The sequence below is a fragment of the Macaca thibetana genome, chromosome 10 (genome assembly GCF_024542745.1).
Source record: "Macaca thibetana thibetana isolate TM-01 chromosome 10, ASM2454274v1, whole genome shotgun sequence".
Classification (NCBI taxonomy): domain Eukaryota; kingdom Metazoa; phylum Chordata; class Mammalia; order Primates; family Cercopithecidae; genus Macaca; species Macaca thibetana.
Genome location: NC_065587.1, coordinates 72,680,441 through 72,700,382, shown reverse-complemented (window position 1 = coordinate 72,700,382; position 19,942 = coordinate 72,680,441). Strand labels below are relative to the sequence as shown.

General features: G+C 39.4%; 1 protein-coding gene across 3 annotated transcripts in view; it reads left to right on the top strand.

Moving 5' to 3' along the window:
* Positions 1–19,942, top strand: part of RNF24 (ring finger protein 24) — a 93,025-nt gene that overhangs the window by 49,732 nt on the left and 23,351 nt on the right. For all 3 annotated transcript variants that reach the window (XM_050745263.1, XM_050745262.1, XM_050745264.1), the window contains one exon: positions 5,777–5,926. In XM_050745263.1, coding sequence (XP_050601220.1) covers positions 5,784–5,926 — 143 coding nt within the window. In that variant the 5' untranslated portion in view covers positions 5,777–5,783. The remainder of the gene's footprint in view (positions 1–5,776; positions 5,927–19,942) is intronic.

Sequence of the window (19,942 nt, the reverse complement as noted above, 5' to 3'; positions counted from 1 at the left end):
TAATGAAAACTAACATTTCTCAAGTACCCAGTATGTGCCCAGGTGCTGTTCTAAGTGCTTTTCGTGTGTGGAGTCATTTAATTCCTTTAAAACTTTATGAAATAGTTACTAGTATTATTCTGTCTTATCAGATGAGGAAACTGAGACAGAAAAGATAAGTAACAAGCCCCAAATTACTGGCAAATCCATGGTTAAACCCCTGGCTTTCTGACTCCATAAGCCCACTCTAATACTCATGGCCTAAGATAAATCTCAAATCTATATGCTTTCCATTATAACAACTTTTTTTTTTTTTTTAAACTTGTCACAGTTTTTCTATCATAGAATTCAGAAATTTTACTAGGATCTGTCTAAATATAGGTCTTATTTTTAAAATAATTCTCTCTAGAACCCAGCATATCCATTAGATCAGAAAGCTTAGGTCTTTCTACTGATCAGTGACATGTTTTTAAAATTTTTAATCTTTCCTCACATCCACCCACTCAAAAAAAGATTTTGCAGAAGGTGTTTCATGTGGTCATAAAGATACTCAATAAAGAACAAAGAAGTTACTTCTAATATGCCAAAAGCTTTCTTTTTTAGAGATAGTCTTACTTTGTCACCCAGGCTGGAGCGTAGTGGCAGTATCATAGCTCGCTGTAACCTTGAATTCCTGGGCTCAAGTGATCCTCCCATCTTAGCCTCCAGAGTAACTAGTACTACAGGCATGTGCCACCATGCCCACCTAATTTTTTAATTTTTATTTTTATTTGTAGAGGTGGGGTCTCCCTATGTCTCCCAGGCTGGTCTCAAACCCCTGGCCTCGAGCAGTCCTCCCCCCTCAGCCTCCCAAAGTACTGGGGTTGCAGGCATATACCACTGCACCCAGGCCCCTTTCTGAGCAATTTTTTTTTCCTTTGAGATGGAGTCTCTCTGTGTCCCAGGCTGGAGTGCAATGGCGCCATCTCAGCTCACTGCAACCTCCGCCTCTGGGGTTGAACCTAATCTGCCTCAGTTTACTGAGAAGCTGGGATTACAGGCGCATGCCACCAGGCCCGGCTAATTTTTGTATTTTTAGTAGAGATAGGTTTCACCATGTTGGCCAGGCTGGTCTCAAACTCCTGACCTCGTGATCTACCCGCCTGGGCCTCCCAAAGTGCTGTGGTTACAGGCGTGAGCCACCACACGCAGCCACATGTTACATTTTGTATTCTTTCTTTTTTTTTTTTGTCGCCAGGCTGGAGTGCAGTGGCGTGATCTTGGCTTACTGCAACCTCTGACTCCATGGTTCAAGGGATTCCCCTGCCTCAGCCTCCCGAGTAGCTGAGATTACAGGCATGCGTCACCACGCCCAGCTAATTTTTGTATTTTTATAGAGACAGGGTTTCACCATATTGGCTAGGATGGTCTTGATCTCCTGACCTCGTGATCTCCCCGCCTCAGCCTCCCAAAGTGCTGGGATTACAGGCGTGAGCCACCGTGCCTGGCACTTCTGAGAATTTTTGAAGCAAAACTAGAATACTGACTCCTGGGAAGATGATATGGTATTGTCCAGGGAATAGGAACTGATCTAAGAAAAATGTGGCTACCAAGCATGCTTTGAGGAATGCTACTGCAGCCCCATTTAGCTGTGGTGTATTGTGTTAAACTCAGGTCCTGTAGGCATCCAAATCTCAAGTAATCTGTCCCTCTTAGAACTTCTTTGTTCTAAGATTGCTGATAAAATACTCAAATCTTCTTGTCTTTTTTGTTTGTTTGTTTGGGTTTGGTTTTAATAAACTGATTGGGTGATTTGAAATTTAGGCTGAGGCTAGAGATTTCAAGAACTGAATTTACATAAGGGGAAAAAAAGGTTTTCACGTGAATGAAGTTGGAAATGCCAAGTAAGATACAACAGTGTGCTGTATGTTCTATTTCTCCTCTTTACTCCCACGAGGAGCAATTACTAAATAACTTACATGTGTAAGACTTCAATAGCAAAGAATGCATATTACTAAGATGATGAATATGTAGCCTTTTATAAATTAAAAGATTAATACTCCTGCTGAAAATACATTATGATGAAAATTTTGTAAAAACTAATGTATTACTAGATCAGGATTAACATCTTGGAATAATCTACCATCTACTTAAATTGTTGGTCCAACATATCAATTGTAGCAAAGCCATTTTATTTACTAAAACAAAGGGAGAAAAATTCCTAAAATATATGCTGCATCAACGTATCTTCTACCAGCCTAGATCCCTCTGGTAATTGGGGTTTATTAAAAGGCCCTGCTGGGTAGTGAGGACTCACAAAATTCTCAACATCCAGCCCCCAGCAGCACCAAGGCAGATGTCTCTTCCCTCTGATGACAGTGCTACCTCAACTGCTGTGTGTGTCTGAGTCTTTGTTCAGAATGCTACAAGAATTGTACCAATTTCGAGGACCTCTTGCAGAGCAACATTCCCACACCGCTGGCCTCACTCCTACCCAGCCTGTATTATTGGCTGCCTTTGGCCAGACAAGGTTTCTAGTTCCTGCGTCTGGAGGCCAGGTTGGCAGGCCACCTGATAGAAAGCTTCTCAGTGAGTGCAGAAGAGCTCCCTGTGGAAGGGGTACTTGGTTTGGTGGAATCCTCTCCAGAGACATTATTTTTGTCAAGGCTTCTTTTATGTTATTTACTACTTTATTTATTTATTTTGAGGCAGAGTCTTGCTCTGTCCCCCAGGCTGGAGTGCGATCTCGGCTCACTGCAAGCTCCGCTTCCCAGGTTCACGCCATTCTCCTGCCTCAGCCTCCCGAGCAGCTGGGACTACAGGCGCCCGCCACCACGGCTGGCTAATTTTTTTGTATTTTTAGTAGAGACGGGGTTTCACCGTGTTAGCCAGGATGGTCTGGATCTCCTGACCTCGTGACCCACCCGCCTCGGCCTCCCAAAGTGCTGGGATTACAGGCTTGAGCCACCGCGCCCGGCCACTTTCTTTTCTTTTGTTTTTTTGTTTTTTTTTTTGAGGCAGAGCCTCATTCTTTTGTCCAGGCTGGAGTGCAATGGCGTGATCTCAGCTCACTGCAACTTCTCCCTCCCGGGTTCAAGCTGTTCTCATGTCTCAGCCTCCCAAGTAGCTGGGATTATCGGCGCCCGCCACCACGCCAAGCTATTCTCATGTCTCAGCCTACCGAGTAGCTGGGATTACAGGCGCCTGCCACCGCGCCCGGCTAATTTTTTTATTTTTAGTAGAGACGGGATTTCTCCATGTTGGTCAGGTTGGTCTCGAACTCCTGACCTCAGGTGATCCGCCCGCATTGGCCTCCCAAACTGCTGGGATTACAGGCGTGAGCCACCACGCCTGGCCATTATTTACTACTTTGATTTAATGTCATTCCCTTTCCCCCCCACCCCACACACACACACTAAAGCCTTAATAGTTTTGTCCTCTTAGAGTTTTCAGACACTTCGTTATCTGCTCTCCCATTTTATCCTTTCAGGAATTCCTTAAAGTTGATCGATAGGACAGTCATACCATTTGAAAGATGAGAAAATTGAAGTATAGATGAAGCTCTGACATTTAGACAGTGACATCCTGGGAGCAAGCATCCAGATTTGCTGACTGCAAACCTCTCTATCTTTCTACCATACCATTTTCTGTCACTTGCCTGTTTCCTCTCTCTTAGCTTGCCCAGTACAGATATTTAATCTCTTATTTTCTTTTTTTTTTTTTTTTAAGATAGAGTCTCACTCTGTTGCCCAGGGTGGAGTGCAGTGGAGCAATCTTGGCTCACTACCACCTCCCTGGTTTGAGCGATTCCCCTGCATTAGCCCCCTGAGTAGCTGGGATTGCAAGTGCGTGCCACCACACCGGGTTAATTTTTGCATCTTTAGTAGAGGTGCATTTTTGCCATGTTGGCCAGGCTGGTCTCAAACTCCTGACCTCAGGTGATCCACCCGCCTCAGCCTCCCAAAGTGCTGGGATTACAGGTGTGAGCCACGGCACCTGGCCTAATCCCTTATTTTCTAAGGTGAGAGATATCTTACCAAGCCAGTCTTGTCTGGGGAGGCATATTTGTAAGGGATTAAAGGACAGTCTTGGCTATAACAAGGGTCATCAAGTGAGGCCCTGTCAGAAATACAAAAGTTAAGAGCTAAGTTTTGTGCCCTGTAATTTTCTAATAGCTCCACAGCGTATGTGCTATGTATATTTGGTAAAGCACTCCTTAACTACATCCTTCCTTCCCTTTCTAAGAAGATCTGAATGTAGGAAAAAGGAAATTAAATATGTATTTGAGTAAAAGCACTTGCTCTAACTGAGCCAACCCAGAAAATGGCCAAAGGTTCAAAATTAAATATTACCCATTATTTATGTTTGGAAGCTCTCAGAGAAGAATTTACATGGGATGAAGTTGTTCTTTGCAGGTACTGACTTCCTGATATATGTTACTAGATACTAGAAACTAATAATAAGATTTAGGTTTCAGGTATAGCCAGTTAACATCTCAGTGGTGTCAACAGTATAAATACACTCTTCTGGGAACCTACAAGAAAACTAAAAATCTGTGAATACATTTTTAATTTACCATGCATAAATAAAAGTAGAAGTTTTCTTTGCTTGGTAGAGTTTTGTTTGGGTTTGGATTTGTTGTATTCATAATTATAATTCCATTATCAGTCTTTGGTCTTAATAAGCAGGCCTGGCAGGAGCTCTTTATTTTGTAAGGAATCAAAATGACAAACTACAGCTTATCACTTACAGGAGAGGCAACTTTTATCTGTGGAATTTTAACTGTAGTGATCAGTAAGTATTCTCAAACAAACTGACAGAAATAGTCCTTTTTTTAATGTTTAAACAACACTTACTGTTTCTGATTATAAAAGTAACACATGAGAAAGGCAGTGGAGCATATGGACTGAGAGTGCTGAGTTTGGAGTTGGAGAGGCTCTGGCTGTGTACATACTTGGTCAGTCATGGCCGTGGGACCAGAACTGTCTAAGCTTCAGTTTCCTTGTCTATATAAAATGGGGAGAAATTGGCTGGGCACGGTGGCTCACACCTGTAATACCAGCACTTTGGGAGGCCAAGTGGGGACGATTGCTTGAGCCCACGAGTTCAAGACCAGCCTGGGCAACATGCTGAGACCCTATCTCTACAAAAAAATTTTTAAAAATTAGCTAGGTATGGTGGCACGTGCCTGTAGTCCTAGCTATTTGGGGGGCTGAAGCGGGAGAATCACTTGAGCCTGGGAGATTAAGGCTGCAGTGAACTGAGATCACACCATTGCACTCTAGCCTGGGGTGACAGAGTAAGACCGTGTCTCAAAAGAAAAAAAAAATTACTTTAAAATGTTTTCATGACCCTTTAATACTGTAACATATGACTATATAATTAATTATTATCTCCTTGTGAGATATCTCAGTTATTTCTAATATTTTAGCATTATAAATATTGCTACTTCAAGGGTTATTAGGTTAAAGGCTAAAGAGTTTGAAGAATCTTAAAACTTTTTTTCTTTTTGCACTTCTCTGAGGTTGAACATTTTCATGTTTATTAATTACTGGCATTATTTCAGTGAAATGCCTTTTAGTGAATAAATGCAACTTGCAAAGCTTTTTATGTAGAATCTCCAGTCTCTGAAATAGTGCCAGGTACATAGTAGTAAATATTTGGCATGGTGAATGAATGAATGGCAAGAATATTAACACTTTGTCTACCATATTTGTTTCAGATGGGGTCATTGTGCTTCTGTACGTGCACAATGATAATGCTGTCTTTGTTCTTAGTCTTTACCTATTTTTTTTTCCATTCTTTTCTTCCCCCACAGTTCATCCATGAGCTCGGATTTCCCACATTACAACTTCAGGATGCCTAATATTGGATTCCAGAATCTGCCTCTCAACATATATATTGTGGTTTTTGGTACTGCTATATTTGTCTTCATCCTTAGTTTACTCTTCTGTTGCTACTTGATTAGGTAACCAATTTTCATTCTATGTTACTTCAAAATATGTTAAACAATCAATAATCAAGTTTCTATCCTCAGATTTTTTTTTTAAAATGAAGTATGAGAATTGGCAAAATTTTAAAAACTTAAGATGGCTTAATACTTTAATCTGTGCATTAGTAATCAGTAAAACACCTTTATATAATCTTCAATCTTATCTACTGATGAAATGTTTTACTCTGTAGGAGAAAATTGTCCTTATTCATTTTTCTGCCTTTCTGCCTTTTTACCAAATACACATATGTCATTGTCTATCTCCAAGATTTAACTACTCTCACAGAGATTTCAAAATTGCTTTTCAAGAAGGTATGGCCTCCTTGTTAGCTAAAGTCCCGACTTTAGGTGATCCGCTCACCTGGGCCTCCCAAAGTGCTAGGATTACAGGCACGAGCCACTGAGCCCGGCCTCCCCTACTTTTCTGATACCTAAAGTCGGGAGTTCTCGACCAGCCTGGCCAACATGGTGGAACCTCGTATCTACCAAAAATACAAAAATTAGCTGGGCATGGTGGCTCATGCCTGTAATCCCAGCTGCCTAGGAGGCTGAGGCAGGAAAATCACCAGAACCCAGAAGGCGGAGGTTGCAATGAACCAAGATCGTGCCATTGTACTCCAGCCTGGGTGACAGAGCAAGACTCCGTCTCAAAAAATAAAATAATAAAGAAACATAAAGGATGCTCCTTATATCTCATAGATATGTTGACTGCTTATGACTTTTATTTCTTCCTCAAATTAATTAAATACTTGAGACAAATATAATTGTAATCTACAGAAAAAACCTTTACAAAACCTGTTTATTTCCAGAAATTCCTTTTTCTAACATTTCTATTAAACTATTACTTAAATAATTAGATCAGCCAGGTGCAGTGACTCACGTCCAAAATCCCAACACTGGGAGGCTGAGGTGGGTGGATCACCTGAGGTCAGGAGTTTGAGACCAGCCTGGCCAACATGGTGAAATCTTGTCTCTACTAAAAATACAAAAATTAGCTAGGTGTGGTGGTGGGCACCTGTAATCCCAGCTACTTGGCAGGAGAATCCCTTGAACCTGGGAGGGAGAGATTGCAGTGAGCCAAGATCATGCCATTGCAGTCCAGCCTGGACAACAAGAACAAAACTCCATCTCAAAAAAAAAAAAAAAAAAGTTTGATCACAGTGTTCTAGGACAATGGGATATAAATATCATCCAAAAATGTAATTAAGAGTAAAAAGCTTAGCACTGTGTAAAGTAACCGTTAACTGAAGAAGTCCCAAAAAAAGTACTGCCACTTTTAAGTTCTAGACTTGGGGTATTTGTAATTGTAAACACCGAAGCATTTGTGTTTGTCTATTACAACACCTTCCTTAGTGGAAAGAAAAAAAAAATATGAGGTACATACATGTAAATACTTGCTGCAGCATTTAATATATTTTTGTGTTACACTTTTTTTTTGCATCGTAAACACATTTATTATTACCAATGGACAATGAGTTCTTTATTATTATTATTATTTTTTGAGATGTTTCTCACTCTGTTACCTAGGTTGGAGTGCAGTGGCACAGTCTCTGCTCACTACAGCTTTCCTCTCAGGCTCAAGCGATCCTCCCACCTCAGGATCCCAAGTAGCTGAGACTACAGGCGCCTGCCACCACACCTGGCTAATTTTGTTTGTATTTTTGGTAGAGACAGACTTTTGCCACGTTTCCCAGGCTGGGATTACACTCCTGAGTTCAAGCCATCTACCCGCCTCAACCTCCCAAAGTGCTGGGATTACAGGGGTGAGCCACCACATCTGGCTAGACAATGAGTTCTTTTAAGACTGTTCGACTAGTTCAGATTTTTACATCTCTTTCTAGCAAGAAGAGCAAGGTTTTGTGTGTTTACACAAATGTTAATATTACTGCAATTCCAATATAGTAAAACACTCAAATATAAATTAATAATAGTTTGATAAACATTATATAAATATTCAGCATTTTTTAAAATTAGAGAATTAGCCATAGCATATATAGGACCTCAGAATATAAAAATATGGTTTTTTTTTTCAGACTTACTAGTTTTTTTGATAATTCCTCTACAAATGTTGATTTAACTCAGAAATATGTAAATTTAATATTCAAAACCAAATTATTTTTTAAAGAGGCAAAAAATATAAAAATATAACAAAATGTAAAAAAAGAAAATGTTATTAAGGGAGAGTTATATGTAAAATATTTAATTCTAAAATATATAGCTCATAATATATTTTGTATTACTATGTCAAAGAATTAAGTAAGCCTTTAACTTTAAACAAACCAAAAAAACTCCCACTAATGTACCAGTTTGTGATTCTGGGTAAATTCTTTGAAAAGTAAGTTATGAAACACCCTTTTACCTCATTGTATTCCTTTTAATAAGCAAATAAGTAAAGTGATAAAGAAAAAATAATGATATGTACTTAATTTTATCCTTTTGTATCTTTTTTTTTTTTTTCCTCCAAGATAGTGTCTCACTCTGTTGTCCAGACTGGAGTATAGTGACATGAGGCTCACTGAAGCCTCAACCTTCTAGCACAAGTGATCCTCCCATCTCAGCTTCCTGAGTAGCTGGGACTCTAGACACACACCACCACACCCAGCTAATGTTTGTATTTTTTGTAGAGACAAAGTCTCACTATGTTTTCCAGACTGGTCTTGAACTCCTGAGCTCAAGCAGTCCTCCCAGCTCTGCCTCCCAAAATGCTGAAATTATAGGCATAAGCCACCACACCCAGCCTTATCCTTTTTTATAATCAGCCTAACAGGCCAGGTGCAGTGGCTCACACCTGTAATTTCAGCACTTTGGGAGGCCAAGGTGGGAGGATCACTTGAGGTCAGGAGTTCAAGACCAGCCTGGCCAACAAGTGAAACCCCATCTCTAACTAAAAATACAAAAATTAGTTGGGTGTGGTGGCACAAGCCTGTAGTCCCAGCTAATTGGGAGGCTGAGGCATGAGAATCACTTGAACCCTGGAGGCAGAGGTTGCAGTGAGCCAAGATCGCGCCACTGCACTCTACCCTGGGCAACAGAGTGAGACTGTGTCTCAAAAAAAAAAAAAAAAAAAAAATTAAAAGATTAAAAAATAAGCTAGCAAGGCAAAGAAATTAGGATCTGTTACACTAAAATTGAATTATCATGTTTAATCAGAAATGTTCAAACATTTCTAAACTTCATTTACTAGTCATTGGTAAAATCTTTTTTTTTTTTTTTTTTTTTTTTGAGACAGAGTCTTGCTCTGTCACCAGGCTGGAGTGCAGTGGCACAATCTCTGCTCACTGCAAGCTCTGCCTCCTGGGTTCACGCCATTTTCCTGCCTCAGCCTCCCGAGTAGCTGGGACTACAGGTGCCCGCCACCATGCCCAGCTAAATTTTGTATTTTTAGTCAAGACAGGGTTTCACTATGTTGGCCAGGATATTCTAGATCTCTTGACCTTGTGATCCACCCACCTCAGCCTCCCAGAGTGCTGGGATTACAGACATGAGCCACTGCGCCCAGCCAATTTTAAAAATTTAATCATGACGTAAGGAGCTTTCCTTTATGATGATCCTAATTTGTTACCTTTAATGTTTCAAATAGTAAACTGGGATTTAACAAGTCTTTGCAGTTAATCTAGAGATCCGTGGAGTCAGCTCCTCCAGAACTACCCTAGCTCGTTTTTTATGATAACCTAAGCTCTCCAGCACCTTCCCAGGAGGTTCTTCTGTTCTGCAGAGAGCTCCTTCCAGTCACCACCACTGGACTCATCAGAACCATAGGAAGAATATAACTTAGGTCTAAACAAGACGGTCACCACCAACCACAGTCATACACAGGATTGTAGTAGAGAATGTGCTGACTATGATAGGGCTGTGAACAGGGCACTGCTGGAACACAAAAGAAGGGCATCTTACCTTGCAAAGAAAGATCCTATTTTATAATGAATTATATTCTAATTTATGTTTGTTCATTTTTTTCCCTGATGGTTATTCTGTTTGTTTTATCTCAAACACCCAGAATTGTACCTGGCACAATATTAAGCACTTGATAAGTATTTGTTGGGTAAATGAATGAATGGTTCCCTAGTAGGAAGTCATTAGATATGCCTAAGACTAAAAAATCAAGAAGTACCAACACAAGCAAGTTACTTAGAAACTTGGAAGTCAGGATCAAAATAGTGAGCTAAAGGGGGAAAAAATGGGTTATCTCTTGGGAAGAGGGCAGATGACTGCTGATTTTTTTGTTGTTAACCCTGTAGAACCACATATGACAACATATGTAACTTGGATAAAATTAAAAACAAAATAGAGAGGGGTGATGCATATCCCAGTTACCCTGATTTGATCATTATACATTATGCTTGTATCAAAATATTACATGTACCCCATAAATATGTACAATTATTATGTATTATGTTTTAATAATAATCAAAAATAAATTTTGAAGAATACAGGGAAATTTTGGGGCTACATTTATTATGAGGTCTTGAACCAAGATAATGACAGTAGTTCTAGAAAAGATGTTGTGGTTGTAAGAAATACTTGGGAGGTGAAAATAAACAGAAATTAATGACTGAACATTAAGGACAGAAAAGGGGATAAGTTTAGAATCTTGGACTTCTGGCTTAGGCAGCTGGGTAGATAGCAATCCCTTCAGAGAGATAGAAAATGAAATGGCACGTTTTCAGTGAAAGGATGATAGATTCCATTTCAGAGATGGGGGTCTGAGTTCCCTGAGTAACTGTCAAGATGTTTAATACTTAGTTGGATGTATAGCTCTAAAGCTTGTGAGAAGTCTGATCTGGAAAAAGGAGGTCATGTAATTAATAGGTAGAAGCTGAAGCCAGGAGTGTTGCCTAGAGAGAATGTGTATAGTAAAATAAAATGGGCCCAGGGCAGAATCCTAAGGAAACATTGATATTTAAGAGGAGCCCTTAAAAGAGACTGAGAAGGACTAGCAGGAGATAAGAGGAAAATCGAGGCCGGGCATGGTGGCTCACGCCTATAATCCCAGCGCTTTGGGAGACCAAGATGGGTGGATCACCTGAGGTCAGGAGTTTGAGACCAGCCTGGCCAACATGGTGAAACCCTGTCTCTATTAAAAATATAAAAATTAGCCCGGCGTGGTGGCACATGCCTGTAATCCCAGCTACTCAGGAGGCTGAGACAGGAGAATCACTTGAACCCAGAAGGCGGAGGTTGCCTTGAACTGAGATTGTGCCACTGCACTCCAGCCTGGGCAACAGAGCAGACTCCATCTCCAAAAAAAAAAAAAAAAAACCGGGGCAGGGAATATTGTGAGAAAGATGCCTCACAAGTAGTGTTTCAATGGATTGAGTCAATTATGTCAGCTGCTCACGAAGAGGATAAGAATTGAAAAGTTCGTATTACATTTGACAATAAGGTTTGCATCCTTAATCTTTGGTAGAAAAATTTCCATAGTATAGGGTAAGGGATAGTAGAGGCTATAATGGGGCAAGACCTAGCTAGTAGGTGAAAGTGGATACAAGGAATATAACGCTGTCTTTGAAGAACCTTGGCTGAGAAAAGATTAGGTTGAGGGGAGAAGGAGTTGCTGTAGAATCAAGGAAGTATTTTAGTGCTGGGTTTTTTTGTAAGATAGAGATTTTGGTATGTTTATGCATACATTAAGGAGAATGAGCCAATTGTGGAAGATTTATGAGAAAGAATAAATCATAGAGGTGAAAAGACACACACATAAGAGAGATAGCAATATTATTCCTAATTAGGAGAACACCTTTTCCTAAGACGGAGATGAGGGTAACTATGGAAAACAAAACACTCATAGCCATGTGGAGCTGGGAGTGAGAAAGCTTGCATACATGACAGCCCCCTTGATTTATCTGTGTACTAAAAAATTGACAGTTGAAAATTATAGACCGGACGCAGTGGCTCACGCCTGTAATCCCAGCACTTTGGGAGGCCGAGGCGGGTGGATCACGAGGTCAGGAGATTGAGACCATCCTGGCGAACACGGTGAAACCCCGTCTCTACTAAAAATACAAAAAATTAGCCGGGCGTGGTGGCGGGCACCTGTAGTCCCAGCTACTCGGGAGGCTGAGGCAGGAGAATGGCATGAACCCGGAGGCGGAGCTTGCAGTGAGCTGAGATCTGGGCCACCGCACACCAACCTGGGTGACAGAGCAAGACTCCGTCTCAAAAAAAAAAAGAAAATTATAGGGGAGGGAGTGATAGGGTAACACTTAAAGAGAGTGTCAAGGGTTTGAAAGAACCACTGCATGAAAGCTTAGGATACTGAGCATGAATAGATAGAAGGATTAGAGAGCAATGTGGAGAATCAGGCTGAGACTGGAGACCACAAATTTGCAGTGGCCATAAGCTACACAGTTTTATAATTTCTCTAGCACTGTTCAGCATTGTTAATCATGCCTTCTTAAATACTCTTTAGATATCTGTTTAGCAATGCAAAATAAAATAGTGCAGTGTAAAATATTTGATATTTAGTGGGAGTTAGAGTAATGGAGGAATCAAATTAACTTCATAGAATCAAGTTAATTTAAGGGAAAACTTTCTAGAAGGGATGAATTTTGAGCCACAGATAGAAGAAAAAGGTGAGCACAAATTGATCCATGTTGTAGCTGGAAGTAACAAGTTCAGTTTTGGGAAAACGTGCAGATGTAATTAAAATATTCAAATAAGCAAAATGAATTAACGAATCAAGCCTAATTTTAATGACTTCTAATGGAATTCATTTTATTTATTTTTTTATTATTTATTTTATTATTATTAATTTTTTTTGAGACAGGGTCTCACCCTGTCACCCAGGCTGGAGTACAATGGCATGATCATAGCTTACTGCAGCCTTAACCTCCCAGCCTCAAGCAGTCCTACCTCAGCCTCTCAGGTAGCTGAGACTATAGGCACACACCATCATGCCTGGCTAATTTTTTCTTTTTCTTTTTTTGAGACAGAGTCTCGCTCTGTCACCCAGGCTGGAGTGCAGTGGCACATTCTTGGCTCACTGCAACCTCCGCCTCCCAGGTTCAAGCAATTCTCCTGCCTCAGTCTCCCAAGTAGCTGGGATTACAGCGTGTACCACCATGCTTGGCTAATTCTTATATTTTTAGTAGAGATGGGGTTTCACCGTGTTGGCCAGGCTGGTCTAGAACTCCTGACTTCAAATGATCCACCAGCCTCGGCCTCCCAAAGTGCTAGGATTACAAGCATGAGCCACCGAACCCGGTTAATTTTTAAATTTTTTGTAGAGACAGAGTCCCACTATGTTCCTTAGGCTGGTCTTGAGCTCTTGGGCTCGAGTGATCCTCCCACCTCAGCCTCCCAAAGTGCTGGGATTACAGGGATAAGCCACCATGTCTGGTCCATATTATTTCTTTAGGTGAAAATAGTTTCTTTACGTGAAAATGTTACTGTTTTCACATAAAGAAATAAAATGTAAAACAAGCAAAAACCCCGTAAGGATATAGATTATTTGAACTACATAAAAATTCATATATTAGGCAAGAAAGACAAAAACCAATGAGCTGCATTTTCATGGAGCTAAAAGGCCAGTTAAACCCAAGAAAAAGTAAAAGGAAGAAAGTAAAAAAACTAAGCATGATATCAATGAAATAGAAAATAAATGTATAATAGTAAAAATTATTGAAACCAAAGCTGGTTCTTTGGAAATATTAATAAAATTGATAAATCTCTAGAAAAACTAATCAGGAAAAAGAGGAAAGAAAATATAAATTACTAATATCACTAATGAAAAAGGGATATTATTACAAATCCTATAAACATTAGAAGGTCACAAAGAATATTATGCATTTATGGCAATAAACTTGAAGTTTTGGGTGAATTACATAGATCCCTTAAAAAAAAAAAAAAAAAAAAAAAACAAAAGAGGTATATCAAAACTGACACAAGAAAGGGCATATATTTAAAAAAAAAAAACAAAACAGCTTAACATTGTACTTTCTGGTAATAGATGGAAAGCTTTCCCCTAAGATCAGAACACAATAAGAATGCCCACTTTATCACTACTGTTCAGCATTGTACTGGAAGTTCTAGCCAGAATAATTAGACAAGAAGAAGAAGTAGAAGGCATCTAACTAGAAAGAAGTAAAACTATCTCCATTTGCAGATGATACGATCCTATATAGAGAAAATCCCGTAGGATACATACACACACACACACACTACTGGAGCAAATAAATTCAGCAAACTTTCAGAGTCCAAGATCAACACACAAAAATCAGTTGTGTTTCTGTACATCAACAATGAACAATCTGAAAAGGAAATAAAGGAAACAATCCCATTTACAATAGCATCCAAAAGAATAAAATTTTAAGGAATAAAGTTAACCAGGGAAGTGAAAGACTTATACCCTGAAAACTATAAAACATTGCTGAAAGAAATTAAAGAAGACCTAAATAAATGTAAAGGCACCCCATGTTAATGGATTTATATAGTCTTTATAATATAGTTAGTGTCAATATTCTCCAAGGCAATCTATAGATTCAGTGCAATCCCTATCAAAATTCCAATGGCCTTTTTTTACAGAAATAGAAAAAGCAATCCTCAAATTCATTTGGAACTGGGGCCCCAAATAGCCAAAGCAGTTTTGAAGAAGAAAAACAAAATAGAAGGAGTCACACTTCCTGATTTCAGAACTTCAAAAAGCTACTGTAATCAAAAAATTGTGGTACTGGTATAAAGATAGACATATAAACCAATAGAATAGAATTGAGAGTCCAGAAATAAATCCAACATCTATGCCAAATTAATATGCAAACAAGGGTGCCAAGATCATTCAATGGGGAAAGAATTGTTTCTTCAACCATTGGTACTGGGAAACTGGATATTAACATGTGAAACATTTGTACATCAAAGGACATCAAGATAGTGATAAGGCAACCTACAGAATGGGAGAAAAATATTTGCAAGTCATATCTGATAAGGGTTTAATACCCAGAATATATTAAAAGCTCTTACAATTTAACAGCAAAAAGACAACCCAATTTAAAAATGGGCAAAAGATTTAGACAGCTCTCCAAAGAAGATACACAGATGGCCAAAAAGCACACGAAAAGATGTTTGACATTATTGGTCATTAAGGAATTCCAGGCCGGGCACGGTGGCTCACGCCTGTAATCCCAGCACTTTGGGAGGCCGAGGCGGGTGGATCATGAGGTCAGGAGATCGAGACCATCCTGGCTGACACGGTAAAACCCCGTCTCTACTAAAAATATAAAAAATTAGCCGGGCGTGGTGGCAGGCGCCTGTAGTGCCAGCTACTCGGGAGGCTGAGGCAGGAGAATGGCGTGAACCTGGGAAGTGGAGGTTGCAGTGAGCCTTGATCGCTCCACTGCACTCCAGCTTGGGCGACAGAGCAAGACTCCATCTCAAAAAAAAAAAAAAAAAAAGGAATTCCAAATTAAAAACACAATGAGATACCACTTCACACCTACTAGGATGCTGTAATCAAAAACAGAAAAATAGTAAGTGTTAATGAGAATGTGGAGAAATAAGAACCTGCATATATTGCTGGTAGGAATGCAAAATGATGCAACTGCTGTGAAAAAGAATTTGGTAGATCTTAAAAAAAAATTTTTCTTTTATTTTTTTTTTTGAAACAGAGTCTCGCAGTGTTGCCCAGGCTGGAGTGTAATGGCGCAATCTCAGCTCACTGCAACCTCTGCCTCCCGGGTTTATGCAGTTCTCCTGCCTCAGCCTCCCAACTTAGTTGGGATTACAGGCTCCCACCACCAAACCCAGCTAATTTTTTGTATTTTTAGTAGAGATGGGGTTTCACCATGTTGGCCAGACTTGAACTCCTGACCTTGTGATCCACCTGCCTCAGCCTCCCAAGGTGCTGGGATTGCAGGCATGAGCCACCGCACCTGGCCGGTTCTTCAAAATATTAAACCATGTGACCCAGATTTTCATTCCTAGGTATACACCCAAGACAAATGAAAATATATGTCCACACAGAAATGTGTACAGAAATGTTTCATAATAGCCAAAAGCTATAAACAACCCAAATGTCCATCAACAGATGAATGGATAATTGTATGTACATACAATGGAATATTATTCAGCCGTAAAAAGGAGTGAAGTACTGATACATACTACAACCAGGATGAACTTCAAAAACATGCTAAGGTGAAAAGCCATACACAAAAGGCTGTATATTGCATTGTTCCTTTTATATAATATATCCATAATAGGCAAATCTATAGAGTCAAAAAGCAGATTAGAGGTTGCAGGGGATAGAAGTAAGGGGTAATGGGGAGTGATCACTGAATGGGTACTAGGTGTTTTTGGAGTGATGAAAAGTTTTCAAACTAGAGATAGCTGGTAGATGCACAACATTGTGAGTACACTACTTACCACTGAATTGTATACTTTAAGGCGGTTAGTTGTAATATGAATAACAATCAAAGAATAAAAATTTTAAAAAGGAAAAACTGGGGCTGGGCATGGTGGCTCATGCCTGTAATTCCAGCACTTTGGGAGGCCAAGGCAGGCAGATCACCTGAGGTCAGGAGTTCGAGACCAGCCTGGCCAACATGATGAAACCCCATCTCTACTAAAAATATAAAAATTAGCTGGATGTGGTGGCACACACTTGTATTCTCAGCTACTCAGGAAGCTGAAACAAGAGAATCGTCTGAACCCGGGAGGCGGAGGTTGCATTGAACCGAGATTGTGCCACTATACTCCAGCCTGGACGACAAAGCAAGACTCTGTCTCAAAAAGAAAAAGATACAAGAAACTGAAAATATGAATAATTATATATATAATAAGAAATGAGGCAGATCACGAGGTCAGGAGATCGAGACCATCTTGGACAACATGGTGAAACCCCATCCCTGCTAAAACACAAAAATTAGCCGGGCAGGCGTGGTGGCATGTGCCTGTAATTCCAGCTACTTGGGAGGCTGAGGCAGGGAAATCCTTTGAACCCAAGAGGTGGAGGTGGAGGCTGCGGTGAGCTGAGATCACGCCATGGCATTCCAGCCTGGCGACAGAGCAAGACTCTGTCTCAAAAAAAAAAAAATGTATTTTGGGCCAGGTACGGTGGCTCATGATGTAATCCCAGCACTTTGAGAGGCCAAGGCAGATCACGAGGTCAGGAGTTTGAGACCAGCCTGGCCAACTTGGGGAAACCCCATCTCTACTAAAAAATACAAAAATTAGCTGGGCATGTTGGTGCATACCTGTAGCCCCAGCTACTCAGGAGGCTGAGGCAGGAGAATCACTTGAACCCGGGAGGTGGAGGTTGCAGTGAGCGAAGATCACACCACTGCACTCCAGCCTGGGTGACAGAGCAAGACTCCGTCTCAAAAAAAAAAAAAAAGAGAGAAAAGAAATTGAATGTATTTTTAAAACATTCCCACAGTGATATTTTAAGCCAAGTAACTGATCCAAACATTTAAGGAAAAAAGTACCACTACTATATGACACTTCCGGAGAATAAAAGTGGAACAAATACTTCTCAACTCATTTCATGAGGCCAGCATAATTTTGATTTCAAAGCCTGACAATGATATTATGAGAAAGGAAATTATAGACCGATCTTTTCATCAGAAAAATATTATAAATCAAATCCAGGGATCTACAAAAAAGGTAGAATATTACAACCAAATGAAGTTTGTTCCAAGAATGATTTGAATATCAATCAATACAATATAGCACATTAATAGTATAGTATCATAAAGCATTGATAAAGTTTAATACCTATTCATGATTTTTTTGTAAAATAAACTAGTACTACAAGAGAACTTTCTAAAATTTGAAAGGGTATCTACAAAAAAAACTAAAGAAAACATCATACTTAATAGTGATGTATTTGTAGGGACATTCACTATCACTTTTATTTAGCATCATACTGGAGTCTAGCTAGTCAGTGCAAAAAAACAGGGAAAAAAAGAATAAAAGAAAAGTGTATTTAGAAAAGAAGTATATAAAGATTATAAAGGCAGGATTTAAATTGTGATTATATGCAGACAACATAATTATGTACATTAAAAAATCCAAAAGTTTTTACAGAAAAACTATTTAGAATTAGCAAGTCACCAGATACAGGATCAATATACAAAAATTACTTTTTTCCATATAAGTAGCAAGAAATAATTAGAAAATAAAAGATTTTTAAAATACTATTTACAATAGCATCAAAAATTACCAAATGTCTAGGAGAAATGTGTGAGAGAGACCTGAAAGCTGTAAATAAAGAAATAATGTTCTTAGGTTAGAAACTCAGTCTTGCAAAAATGTCGGTTCTTCCTCAATTGATCTGTAAATTTCATACATTCTCACCCAAAATCCCAAGAGGGTTTTTTTTTTCCTTTCTGGTGGCAATTGAAATCTATATGGAAATGCAGAGAACCAAGAATAGCCAAGCCAGTCATTAAAAAGAATAAAACTTGAGGACTTTTACTACCAGACCCCAAAACTTGTTTTAAATCAACAATATTAAGAGAAAGTGCTATTTACCAGGCACCCATATCTGAAGTTCTAAATACTTTTCTCCAGTAAAAGGAATTAGGGTTCCTTGGAAGAAGTGGCTAACCCCGGGACTGGAACACAGAACATATAAAATGAGCCTGAAACATCTTTTGGTGCCAGTAAATAAGGAAATACATGGGAAAGGATGGGGGCTTGTTGAAAGGACACAAGAATCAGCCTGAAGGACTCAGGCCAATCAGTTTGAGCAACAAAAAGTAGTGATCATATTGAACTGTAACCCATAGATTAAAACCAATATCCATGAGTCTAGACTGATAGAAATAAATAATTGCACAAATAAATGAGGAAAGCACATCTCTTCCCATAGATTAAAACCAATATCCATGAGTCTAGACTGATAGAAATAAATAATTGCACAAATAAACAAGGAAGCACATCTCTTCCCATAGATTAAAACCAATATCCATGAGTCTAGACTGCTAGAAATAAATAATTGCACAAATAAATAAGGAAGCACATCTCTTCCTTATAGAAGAACTCCAGTTAACAAATGTGCAAGGAATTAGAGAACTACAAAACCACCATTAGAATTTAGGCAAACACTACAGTAATTATTGCAAGCAAGGTGCATGCTAAAATTGGTGGGCAAAAGCTTGAGAAAAAAATAGAGGATGTGTAGAATTTCAGCATATCTCCCTCAAGATATTTATCAGTTACAGAGGAGAAATTAACAACTTTACAGTGGAGAAACCCAGTGGACACTGTCTTAATCTTAAATTGAAATCTTCAAATTCCACCAAGAAAAAGTGATCATACTTAATATGTCAGAATCTTGAAAGACAAGGAAAGACTAAGGAACTCTCAACAAATTAGAGGTGGCTGGCCAGGCACGGTGGCTCACGCCTGTAATCCCAGCATTTTGGGAGGCTGAGGCGGGTGAAGCACGAGGTCAGGAGATCTAGACCATCCTGGCTAACACGGTGAAACCCCCTCTCTACTAAAAATACAAAAAAAATTAGCCGGGTGTGTTGCTGGGCACCTGTAGTCCCAACTACTCAGGAGGCTGAGGCAGGAGACTGTTGTGAACCCAGGAGGCGGAGCTTGCAGTGAGCTGAGATCATGCCACTGCACTCCAGCCTGGGTGACAGAGTGAGACTATCTCCAAAACAAAAAAAACAAATTAGAGGTGGCTAAGGAGACATAGCTAGATGCAAGGTGGGATCCTGGATTGGATCATAGAACAGGAAAAGGACATGAGAGAAAAAACTGGTAAAATTCAAATAAGGTCTGTAGTTTAGTTCATAATACATCAGCGTTACATCAATACTAATATATCAATGTTAATTTAATGGTTTTGACAATTGTACTCTGGTTGTATTAAATGTGGACATAGTATATACAACTATGGTTATATAAATGTGAAAGCTGGTAGAAAGGTATATGTGAATTCTATTTTTTGCAACTTTTCCGTCTAAAATTATTTCAAAATAAAAGTTTTTAAAATAGCATGATATTGACATAAGGTACATTGGTTGCTTGGTGTTGATATAACAAAGT